This window comes from Sus scrofa, chromosome 2 (assembly GCF_000003025.6).
Source record: "Sus scrofa isolate TJ Tabasco breed Duroc chromosome 2, Sscrofa11.1, whole genome shotgun sequence".
Taxonomy (NCBI): Eukaryota; Metazoa; Chordata; class Mammalia; order Artiodactyla; family Suidae; genus Sus; species Sus scrofa.
Window position 1 is genome coordinate 147,274,963 of NC_010444.4, and position 12,201 is coordinate 147,287,163.

The 12,201-nt window shown below is 45.5% G+C and overlaps 1 protein-coding gene across 1 annotated transcript; it reads left to right on the forward strand.

Moving 5' to 3' along the window:
- LOC110259672 (interferon regulatory factor 3-like) lies at nt 3,258-4,663 on the forward strand. The gene is given in 5 exon segments (XM_021085168.1): nt 3,258-3,499; nt 3,501-3,624; nt 4,065-4,104; nt 4,107-4,352; nt 4,355-4,663. Coding segments are annotated over 5 exon segments (801 nt in total). The 3' UTR covers nt 4,504-4,663.

The window sequence follows — 12,201 nt, forward strand, 5'->3', positions numbered from 1 at the left end:
CGACACCCGTGGCATATGGACGTTCCCAGGCCAGGGACTGAATCTGAGCCGGAGCTGTGACCTATGCCAGAGCTGCAGCAACATCAAATTCTCTCAGCTCCTGGGCTGGGAATCGAACCTGCACATCTGCAGCCACCTGAGCCGGTGCTGTTGCATTCTTTACTCCCTGTGCCACAGCAGGAACTCCTGATGCTAAGGCCCCGAAGTTCGGGAACCCTGCCTTACTTCACAGAGTCCTCACAATGACTGCGGAAGATGTAGTGACCATTGGGCATCACTGTTGCCATTTTACAGAAAAGAAACTGAAGTCTCAAAAATGTTAGTCACTTGTCCAAAGTGAGTAATAACACCAGGATTGGGATTCAAGGCCTTCTGCTCCCCTGCTTCTCCCAATGTAAAAAGTAAGCAGAACAGAGAGTCAAGGAAACAAATGATTATTCCTGGGGAAAGCAACTAAAAGTAGCTTCAGTGCAGGATCCAGAAAGGAATCAACATCTATCGAACAGCAGTTACGTGCCAGTCACTGCATATAAGCATCTTGTCTCATTTAATTCTCACGGAAGCCCAAGCCAGGTGGCATTCTGAAATCTGATCCGGTAGCATAAGCAACTTTTACCCAGGCTCTCCCAGTAAGTAAGCTGCAGAGTAGAACCCGAATCTTGCCTGCTCTGCTTCTGAGATCGTCCCAGGCTCCCTGGGGCACACTTAGACATCCAGCCCATGCATGCGTCCTCATGGCAAAAAGACCAGAAAGCCAGGGATGACTGCAGAGGCAGCAGCATGAGATCACCCCGCTCCAGGGCCGAAAAGCCACCTCGACAGCAATTGTGGGGCTTTCACAGCCTCGCCAGTGACCTCAATCTTCTCCTTCCGCCCCTCCCTTCTTTCCCTCTCAAAAACCACCGACTTTTCCCTTTCACCTTGTGAGACAAGGAAATCAAGTTCTTACCAAATGAAACATGTTTGTTCTCTTCCTGTTAATTGAATATTCACCTTCCTTTCCAGGGAAGCAAGGCCTTTCATGGGTGATGAGGCCAGAAATGGGGTGATCTGCCAGGGGAAATCCTAGCCATATTCAATGAGGATTATTATAATGTTATGGATGCTTTTAACCAGCTCCCCACACAGAACACAGGCACACACACCCTCGAAACTGGCCTGGAATTTACCAGCAACCTTCCAAGTCCATGGCTTAATTAACTTGCAGGCAATGCATAACATGTCAGGAAATGTCTAAAATCAAGCAGCACAGGAAACTGAAAACCGTAGTTGCTCAGCCCTCATTTTGAAGAGGTTTTTTGCTTGTTTTTAATCAAGTTGCGTATTTCTTTTTGCTTAAAAAAAAAAAAAAAAAGTATTCCCCCACCTTCCGTTCACAGAATCAAGGGAACACAAAATGAAAACTCTGGGTGAAAATATTTGTTGACGTACATACATAAAACCCACCCCAAAACTCCCTAGCTTATTACCAGCGATTGGCTGTCAGGAGCTTTCAGGATGGAGCTATTTTATCAAGGGCTTGTGATCACTCCAGTTCTGAAGCCTGACATCTCCTGTCCCAAAGTCAGCGCTCAGGGTCTACAGAGCACAGGCTGTTCCCAGGAGGTCCCCCGTCCTCTCCTGCCTTCATGCCTTGAAACCTGTGGGTCTCTCAACCTGGACGCCCCCCTCCATTTCTTTTATTATTTATTTTTTGATCTTCATACTTTATTACAGCTGCACCTGCAGCATATGCAAGTTCCCAGGCCAGGAGTCGAATCAGAGCTGCAACTAAAGCCTACACCACAGCCACAGCAACACGGGATCCAAGCTGCATATGTGACGTACACCCCACCTTGTGACAACGCCTAATCCTTAACCCACTGAGCAAGGCCAGGGATCGAACCCACATCCTCATGGAGACAAAGTCCGTTCTTAACCCACTGACCAGATGGGAACTCCCACCTCCTCCGTTTCTAACTCCTTCTGCTCATCTCTCCAAAGCCAGCCCAGGTGCCAACTTTCAGAGAAGTCTTCTCCCGCCCCCACTGGAGTTTCCCAAGGTCCCACGTGCTGACCCTCATCACACTACCTTTCACGTGATTTTATGACAGTCTCTTTTTGTTTGTTTGTTTTTGTCTTTTTGCCATTTTCTTGGGCTGCTCCCAAAGCATATGGAGGTTCCCAGGCTAGGGGTCTAAATGGAGCTGTAGCCGCCGGCCTAGCCACAGCCACAGCAACACAGGATCCTAGCCGAGTCTGCAACCTACACCACGGCTCATGGCAGTGCCTGATCCTTAACCCACTGAGCAAGGCCAGGGATTGAACCCGCAAACTTATGGTTCCTACTCAGATTCCCCAACCAACTGAGCTATGACAGGAACTCCTATGACTGTCTATTTGATTGGGGGCCACCTCCAAAGCTGGGAACTCCACGAAAACATCTCACTGTCACTGGGGCCAAAAGAGGGTCAGACACACAGTGACGATCCAGAACAGCTGAATGACTGAGTGAATGAGTGAGTGAATGAGTGGGTGAGAGAATGAATGAGTGATGAGTGAGTGAATGAGTGAGTGAGTGATGAGTGAATGAATGAGTGATGAATGAAGCAGTGAGTGAATGAATGAGTGATGAATGAATGAATGAGTGAATGATGGGTTAATGGGTGAGGGAATGAGTGAATCAGTGAGTGAGTGAAGGAGTGAGGGAGAGAATGAGCAAGGGGGTGAGGGAGGGAAGGAGTGAGGGAGGGAAGGATGGTCACACAGATGTTCATTTTCCCAGCAGCTCTGGGTTCACCGAGCGGAGGAAAGATGCGGTCGTTCCCTCCCAACAACCTTACAGCTCTGCTTCCCCCGCAGGGACTCATTCGGTCCAACTTGGCCAGAAGTGTCTCAAGGCTGCAGAAACCCTAGTCCAAAGCAGTGTCTAGATGAGCCCATCATCATTCTCTAGATGAACCCAGAGGTATCACCAAATGCTTACCATCCGTAACAAAAGCAAAGCTAGGCCAAAATCCTGGAACTGGCTCCACTCTGAAATGGTCCGGAAATTCGCTTTGGCTCAGGCCTGCCTAGCATAAGGCCAGTGTAAGGAGGTCTGTGGATTTGTATTTATCAGAAAAGCAGTAGACAGAAAAGAAAGGTCCACTGCTCTAAAGCTCAGCTGATGGGAAGGTGCTGGTGTGTAGAGCTATGAGCTTGAGAGCAACCTGGAGCCCTAAGCAGGCCTGCCCTCCCCCCCGCCCCGCGCGCACACTGACCCTTGACACGGGACCATGGGAACCCCAAAGCCTCGGATCCTACCCTGGCTGCTGTGGCAGCTGGACCTGGAGCAGCTGGAGGGCGTGGTCCGGGTGGACCAGAGCTGCAGGCACCTCCACATCCCTTGGAAGGACATTTTGCAGCCGGATGCCCAGCATCCGCATCTCCCAGCCTGTGCCAAGGTCACCCCTGGGAAAGACAAGCCCCACCTGCTGACCCATAAGAGGAACTTCCGGTCCTCCCTGCACCCAAAGAAGTGTTGCATTCAGCAGAGGACAGACCAAGGACCTCCAGGACCTGCATGAGAGCTACGAGTTTGTGACCTCCGGGGTTGGAGACTTTCCTGAGGCAGAAATCTCTCTAGACCCAAAGGCTGATGCGGTGGTTCTGATACCCAGGAGGCGTTCCAGAGGGACATGGGCTTGGCCCTGGATGTGGGACCCTGGAGCCTGGCTGTGGCCCCTGAGCACGCTTCTGGGCTTTTGCTGAGCTCCACCTTGGACCTGCCTGCTCCCTGCCCAAATTCAGACTCTCAATCCCACCCCCCCCATGTCCACTGAGATGGCTGTTGGTCCCTGAAGAAGATGAGTGCCGGCTGTGGCCTGGGAAGAGCTGGGATGGAGGAGATGGCCCCTTTACTCTCTCTTAGACTCTCTCTCCTTCACATGGCTGCTGCCCCTGCTCCAAGGGGCAGTGTGAGGGTATCACCTTCCATCTGGGTGCCGAGCCTTCCAGGGGCTGGTGGGGACAGGATACTGCCTGGGAAGCCCATAAGAAGGTCAGACCCCAGAGTACGACAGGAGGGGTGGTTAGCTCCGTAGGGAGCCTGGCAGCCACTCTGGGCCCAGAGGCTGGGGCACTGCACTGGACCTGGGCCCTGGGCAAGAGCTCCTCCCCCAGGGATAGTCACCAGCTTGATGGTGAGGTCCCCAAGGACGAGGAGGGGGGCACATTCAACCTGGTACCTTTTGTGGCAGATCTGATAATCTTCATGGAAGGAAGTGGACCCTTAGCATCTACAGACTACGGTTCTGTGGGGGAGTCATGGTCCCAGTGCCAGCTGTCAATCAAGAGGCTCCTGAAGGTCAAGGTTGTTCCCATGTGCCTCAGCACCTGCCAGATATGGCCCAGTTAGGGGGTACCTCCTCCCTGGAGCATAGCATGTGCCTGCACATTGCCAATAGCCACCCACTCTTCCTCACCTTGGGCCAGTACAAGGCTTACCTTTACCAAGACCTGGTCAAGGACATGGATTTCTAGGTCACTAGGGAAGCCTGAGCCCTTGGCTCCTCACAGAGATGGGCCCTTCCCCCGTCATCTCAACCAATAAACGAATTCTTGCAACAGTCCCAAAAGACCCTCAAACAAAAAGCAATGTATAGAGAGTAGAAAACCATACTCTGATACTGGCCCATAAAATGATTCTCAGAGAAAGCCATTGCTAAGAGTATTTTAGAGGTTGCCCTGCCATGAGCCTGTAAGACAAATCTGGTTTACAAACGACCATGTGCAATATTTTCTAAAATATTTCTATTAGTTGCCACGACATAAAAATCATGTAGCCGAGATATTTTCCTGGAGTTTTCAAGGTAGCAGAGAAAGAACTAGACTATCACATGATAACATGAAAAGTACCTGGTTTACAGCTTTTCTTGGAAAATGCGAAGACTCACCATCCCCTTAACAATGACTAGCTGAAGCTGAGTGGCGCCGGTTGCTTTCGCAAAGGGTGTGCTCTCGAAGGTGTCACAGTCCTCACCTGACCCATTTATAAACCCAGTCTGGCCCCCACATGCATTTGAGTTTGCAATCGTAGGTATCTATCCTTACGAAACCCATCTGCAACATGAATATTATAAGCACTGCCTACAATTTTCTTCGTTTTATCACATCCATGTCGATACACACAACTCCAGTATAACCAATCTATAACCAATTCGGGTTAGCTCCATCGATCTTTAATCACAAAGCTATAACAGCACATACACTTGCATTGCCCATTTGAGCATTCCTCTTGAATAAACTTCTAAATGTGACATTCCTGAGTGAAAGGGAACACACACTGAACATCTGAAATGTCAAAATGCTGAAGTTGGTTTAGAACCCAAGCCATTTTTAGCCCCAAGCAAGGGCCAAGGAGGTTGGATAGTGGCATCAAGAGATGAACTATCCAGGGAGTTCCCGGGTGGCAGAGTGGGTTAAGGATCCAGTGTTGTCAGTGCAGAGGCTTGGGTTTGATCCCTGGCCCAGGAACTTCCATATGCCACGGGTGCAGCCAAAAAAAAAAAAAAAAAAAAAGAAGGATGAACTATCCAACATGTGAACCCTCTTCTTCAATAACCACACTCCTACCCTCCTCATCTATCCAGAGAGGATCCCACAAAGACAACATGGCAAATGCAAGAGGCAGTCACAGCAGGACAAATATATTTTAGAGTTCTAGCTGAAAATTTATTTCACACTCATGAAATCAAAATGAGAAAATAATTCAGAATTATTATTGTGGTTGAAAACTAGAGGAATTTTTATTCAAATATTGACGAGTCTTTCTTTAGTTCTTTGGCACTTCTCATTATTTTATTAAAAAAAAAAAATACCCTATGTTATGTTTCAGGCGTCTTTCCCTTTCTGTTCCCTGTAGATTCACTAGATGTGACTATGTGAAGGATGCCTATGTTTCCAAGGTTTGGACTCTACTGAGTGGAACTAAAGATAAAAATCCGGCATCGAAATTACAATAAGAAGGGAGTTCCCACTGTGGCATCGTGGGCTAAGAATACGACTGCAGTGGCTTGGGTCACTGCCGAGGCCATGTGTGAGCTGCGGTGTAGATCACAGCTGTGGCTCGGATTCAGTCACTGGCCCAGTAACTTCCACATGCTGCAGGTCCAGGCATTAAAAAAATTACAGTAAGAAATTGACTAAAATCGGAGTTCCCCTCATGGCACAGTGGTTAACGAATCCGACTAGGAACCATTAGATTGCCAGTTCGATCCCTGGCCTTGCTCAGTGGGTTAAGGATCCAGCCTTGCCTTGACCTATGGTGTAGGTTGCAGACGCGGCTCAGATCCCGCATTGCTCTGGCTCTGGCATAGACCGGCAGCTACAGCTCCGATTAGACCCCTAGCCTGTGAACCTCCTTATGCCACAGGAGCAGCCCCAGAAAAGGCAAAAAGAAAAAAAAAAAAAAGAAATTGACTAAAACTGCCCCCTTTTTAATATGATAAATATAGTGAATGCTATGACTTGAAGGTGAAGAGTGGAAACGGCCTGAGCCTAAGGCCTGACTTGCCCGAAGCATGAGCTGGGGCAAAACCTTAACTCTGGAAGCCTGTCCCCTCATCTGTTAAGATATGGGCAATACTAGGGTTGTAGCTCTCTGCATAGATCGGAGCATAAAATAACACTAATTGTTATTATTTATTCTAACATAATAGCCAACCCCACGCCTCTTCCTAAAGCTCCATAAGGTGCTATAATGGCCCAGACCTCCAAAGCCACTGAGCAGCTACTCTGCCAGCTGACAATCATGTAATGGCCAAATCAGACCGACTCCTTCAGGAAAAGGAGCCAGAGGCTGAGCTCAGTTTTAACCTGTACTTTGGTTGTAACGCGACAGATAATAAGAGGCCTGGTAAGAGGATAATGGCCAGCCTTCACTTAGCACTTACTCTGTGTCACCCTCTTTGAAGCGTTTTATAAGCATCTTCTCAGTGGATGCTTACAACGACCCTGTGGGGTAAGTGCTGTTATTATCATGCCCATTTTACAGATGAGAAAACCAAGTACAGAGTGTTTAATCAACTCGCTCCAGGTCATCCTCTTAATGAATCCGATGGCCTAGGCCTTCTGACTTCAGAACCCTCAACCACTATAGTAAGGTAGAGACAGTGGCAGAAAGAGGTCAACTACAGTAAGACAAAAAGAGGAATTAAGGACTTCCCATCGTGGCTCAGCAGAAACGAATCTGACTAGTATCCACGAGGACGCAAGTTCCATTCCTGGCCTCGCCCAGTGGGTTAAAGATCCCGAGTTGCCACAAACTGTGGTGTAGGTCGCAGACATAGCTCAGATCTGGCATTGCTGTGGCTGTGGTGTAGGCTGGCAGCTACAGCTCCAATTTGAACCCGAGCTGGGAACTTTCATACACCGCAGATATGGCCCTAAAGACAAAAGAAAAAAGTGGAGGGAGCGGAATTCAGGTATTCTCAACTGGTATCTTTCAAACAACATTTATGCACCGGACACTGTTCTAAGTGCCACCCACACACACTAGGAAGTTTACTCCTTTTTGTCATGCCTGAGAATTACGCGCTGCTGATAGCGCTTTTATGGATGGGGTCACAGAGCTGTTAGCGGCAGAGGTGTAGGTCTGCAGATGTCAGGTCCCAAGCATTCTTCCTAGGAATGCAGGAAGAATTCCAAGCACACACTGAGTCATCCCCACCAGGCAGCAAATATTTGTGAAGCACTTAACTTGTGTCAGGCACGAACAAACAACAAACATGATTCCTACACCATGGCACAGAGATCTCAGGCAAGAATGACCCTTGATAGAGACAAGTGAATAAATAGCATTCTATACGATGAATACCTAACCAGTACCATCACAGCCCCCCCCCCAAAGGTCTAATTGATTTGACAAATATTTGCAATCATTTATAGGAAGATAATTCTAATTCTCATTTTTTTTAATGAAAAAAAAAGAGGAAAGACATTTGTGTATGAGCTATTTTCCCTTTATCCTAGAAGACCTACCTATGGAGAGAGTCATCTATGACTAATCGGGGCATTTAGGGAATTACTAAGGTTTGCAACTTTCCCACCTGTGATCAAAAGTACATGACTGTGGTTACCCAATAGCCTAGGCAAATAGTCAGCTTTTGCACAGACTTGCCCTGAGTTTAATAAGAATTAAAGGTGCAACCAGCTCAGGGTTTTGAATCAAAACATTTACTGATTTCATCAGAAGGGAAACAGTAAAGGAAGAGGAGGAAGACTGGTTAGGAGTGAAGTAACTGATCACAGCCCTTTTCTTTGGCAAAGCATAGTATCTGCTGTGGATTAACATCCACTTAGAGCAGTTTCGGAGCTTTGTGATTTATTTTCCTTCTCAATAGCTGTCTTAACAATTGTAATGCATAGACTGGTGGTTAGTGTCACAGGATTTAATTCCATCGGTTATAAATGCTTTGCTAAATCTATAACGATTTAAGCCATTTTTATTGGTTTGGAAGCATTTATTACACTAGTAACATATGTTCATCAGAAGAAGACTGCAAGTATACGTGAACAAAATAACAAACTTAAAATCAACTAAAAAATTCAATGGCAAAAAAATAACTATTGCTGACGTTTTGAAATACATTCTTCTAGTCTCGATATTTATGTGGGTATGTATCATTCTTAAATCACCTGGGCTCATACGGTTTGCAAGTTTCTGTATTCACTTACTTGTGACTGTCCTTTATGTTATTAGATATACAGTTCCACTATCATTTTCAATAGTTATATTATCTATCTATGCTACTATTTATTGACTCATTTAGCCATTCCCCTATTGTTGGACAGTATGCATGGTTTTAATTACCATAAGCAACTACATGAGGAACACAGCTGGGTATATATCTGTTGCATTAGTATTATTTTCTAGAAGTGGTATTTCAGGGTTCATAAGACTTTGGCTGATCTTTTACTAGTTTCTTTCTTTCTTTCTTTTTGAAATAATTATAGACTCAAGAGAAGTTGCAAAGTGGGAAGGTGATCCAGAGAAATCCCTTGCACCTGTCACCAATCTTCCCCCAATGATAACATCATATATGACAATAATGCAATATAAAAACTAGGATATTGGCATAATACAATAACTAGACTACAGAATTTACTTGGGTTGAACCAGCTGAATTCTTTTATATTAACAGAATAGTAATATACATTCTCACATTCCTACTTTTCCCTCTAACACAGCTGCCTTTAGACCTCCCTTCTAATCCTCTGTAGGGGAAAGAAGACGAATAAGTTTAGTCAACTATTGCATTTTATTCTTTTTTTGGCCATGCCCAAGGCACTCGGAAGTTCCCAGGCTGGGAACTGAAGATGCACCACAAGAGTGACCCAAGGAGTTCCCGTCGTGGCGCAGTGGTTCACGAAACAGACTACGAACCATGAGGTGGCGGGTTCGATCCCTGCCCTTGCTCAGCAGGTGAAGGATCTGGCGTTGCCGTGAGCTGGGGTGTAGGTCGCAGATGCAGCTTGGATCCCGAGTTGCTGTGGCTCTGGCGTAGGCCGGTGGCTACAGCTCGGATTCAACCCCTAGCCTGGGAACCTCCATATGCCGCGGGAGCGGCCCAAGAAATGGCAAAAAGACAAAATAAATAAATAAATAAATAAATAAATGAAAAAGACTTCTTTGAAAAAAAAATAGATATAAAAAAATAAATAAAAAAAAATAAAAAAAAAAAGAGTGACCCAAACCATAGCAGTAGCAACACCACATCCTTAACTGGCTGAGCCACAAGAGAACTCTAGCTGGGGCTAGTCTTTAATACCTCTCTAACGCTTGCTAACTCTCCCTTTTTAACAAACTGCTCAGTAATTCCCTGGTGGGACAGCAGATTAAGGCTCCTGCATGGTCACCGCTATGAAGGGGTTTCAATCCCTGGCCCCAGAACTTCCACATGCATTGGGTGAGGCCAAAAAAACAAAAAATGAAATCTAAATTGCTCAGGCCTCAAGTTCAGATGTAAGTAGGCAATGACATTTAGCTGAAATTCAATGACATTTTATGGTTTTAATTAAATGTATTTTTGCCTTCAAATTGCAGCAGATGAAACTGGTTTTCCCTGTACAGGAGTATTTTTCAAGTTTCCTTTTAAAATAAATTTATTTCAACAAAAAAGTAATTTGACGTAAAAAAAAATATGTGATTATGGCAAAAAGCAAAGAGATGGAATGCAAAGGACTGAGCCTAGGAATACACTGTGTTAGGGCCTCTGGTCAATAAAGAACTGACCAGCCACATGGCCTGGCATTCTCTTCTTTGGCCACCTGGCTCCTTGCTCTCTTATGGTATCTGCTTACAAAAATGGCTCAGATTAAAAGATCACCTCATCTATTAAGTTTGTATTGGAAGCAAAGACCCCTCAGAACAGGCCAGTGAGATAGGTTTCGTTAATTCTCTCATTTCAATTTTTTATGGACTTTTGTTTGTGTGGGGGTTTTTTGTTTTGTTTTGTTTTTGTTTTTGTTTTTGTTTTTTGTCTTTTTAGGGCCTCACCTGTGGCATATGGAGGTTCCCAGGCTAGGGATCCAGTTGGAGCTGTAACTGCCAGCCTACACCACTGCTCACGGCAACGCCAGATCCTTAACTCATTGAGAAAGGCCAGGGATTGAACCTGTGTCTTCATGGATGCTAATGAGATTTTTTAACTGCTTAGCCATGATGGGAACTCCAGTGACCTCATTTTAAACATGAGGAATCCAAGGTCTAGAGGAATGAGAAATTAGCCCAAGTCACCCAGCTAGTAACTGGCCCGGCTAAGATTCAGACCAGGTAACTGCTGATTCATACTGCTTCTCGTTAAACTCAAGGACCTTAGTGTCTCTAAAAAATTTGGGATAACTCTTTATCCTTGCCAGGACTTTGGGTCACTCACTGTGAGTCTGGTGATTGCATAGGAATTCCCTAAAGTACACTCCTGACCGGCAGACATCCTCCTGATTAGATTAGAAAGGAAATCTCATTCGGGCCTGCATCTTTCAAGGAAAGAACATCTAACAGCCATTCAACGTTTTAATTAAATTCTACCTTCCTAGATGTTTCCACCATTGGAAAGGTACCCACTTTGCTCTAGTCATTCCTCTCCCTGAACAGTTCCAAAGGTTTCCTGATATTATTTGAAAACCAAATCACTGGGGAAAATTCAGCATTGTGGAAACAGATAATATAGCTTCCCTGAAATATTTAAAACATACATACAAATTTATACTAGGCACTGAAGACAGAGGGCAAAGAACTATAAAACATGGCCTCTGCCAACAAGAGTCCAGTGACAGTCAAGAGAGTCGTCATGACCCTTTCCGTTATAATGCCTTAAATTTCTAGTGACCCAAACTCCTTTGATGGACTTATGGATTGCTTTACAAATGATTAAGTTTATGGCTAAGCTCCTGAGTCCATCATAGGGTTAAGAGCAGGTCAAATGAAAATCGCGTGCCTCCAAAATTATAACTCCAATAAGCAAGGAAATTTAATTAACAAAAATTGTGTGCACATTGGTTTTGTGATTTAATTTTAAATATGAAGGAAACTATCTTAGCCTGAGACAGAGGCTTGCTTGCTTGATGGTAATTTATTTGGGAACAAAGGTCAGGGATGAAAGAAGGATACGGGGGATGAGCGAGATGATACAGGAAGCGTTATTGCATTAGCCACTCAATAGATGAGTGGTACTCATCTCACAGAACCTTCTGAAGAACCTGATGAAATCTCAGGACTGCCCACCCCTCAGGATGAAAGGAGGAAGCATTTATCCATAGATTCCCCATTAGTGAAAGGTGATCCACACTTTTCGGATCACGCACTTGTGATAGGAGAGCCAGTTCCCAGCGGTGTCCCATATTGCAACATCAGAGAAGATCTGGGGCAGACGGCAAGAGGTGCATGGCGGGGTCCTGACACCACCAGGGAGATCCACCTGAATCCAGAGGAACTTCTTAGCATAAGAGGTGAGGCTGAGAATATACAAAGTAGCATCCAAAGACATATCCAATATAAAACCTTTATCCATAGATTGATGTACATCCACTCAGTCACAACCTTTTAAGGACATCATTCGTTCATTCATTCACTCATAAACCCACTCGACAAACATCTATTAAGTATCAACCACATGCCAGTGACTATGTTAAGTCAGGGAGAGAGCAGTTTATCCCTCATAAGTGCTTTGCCCTCTTGGA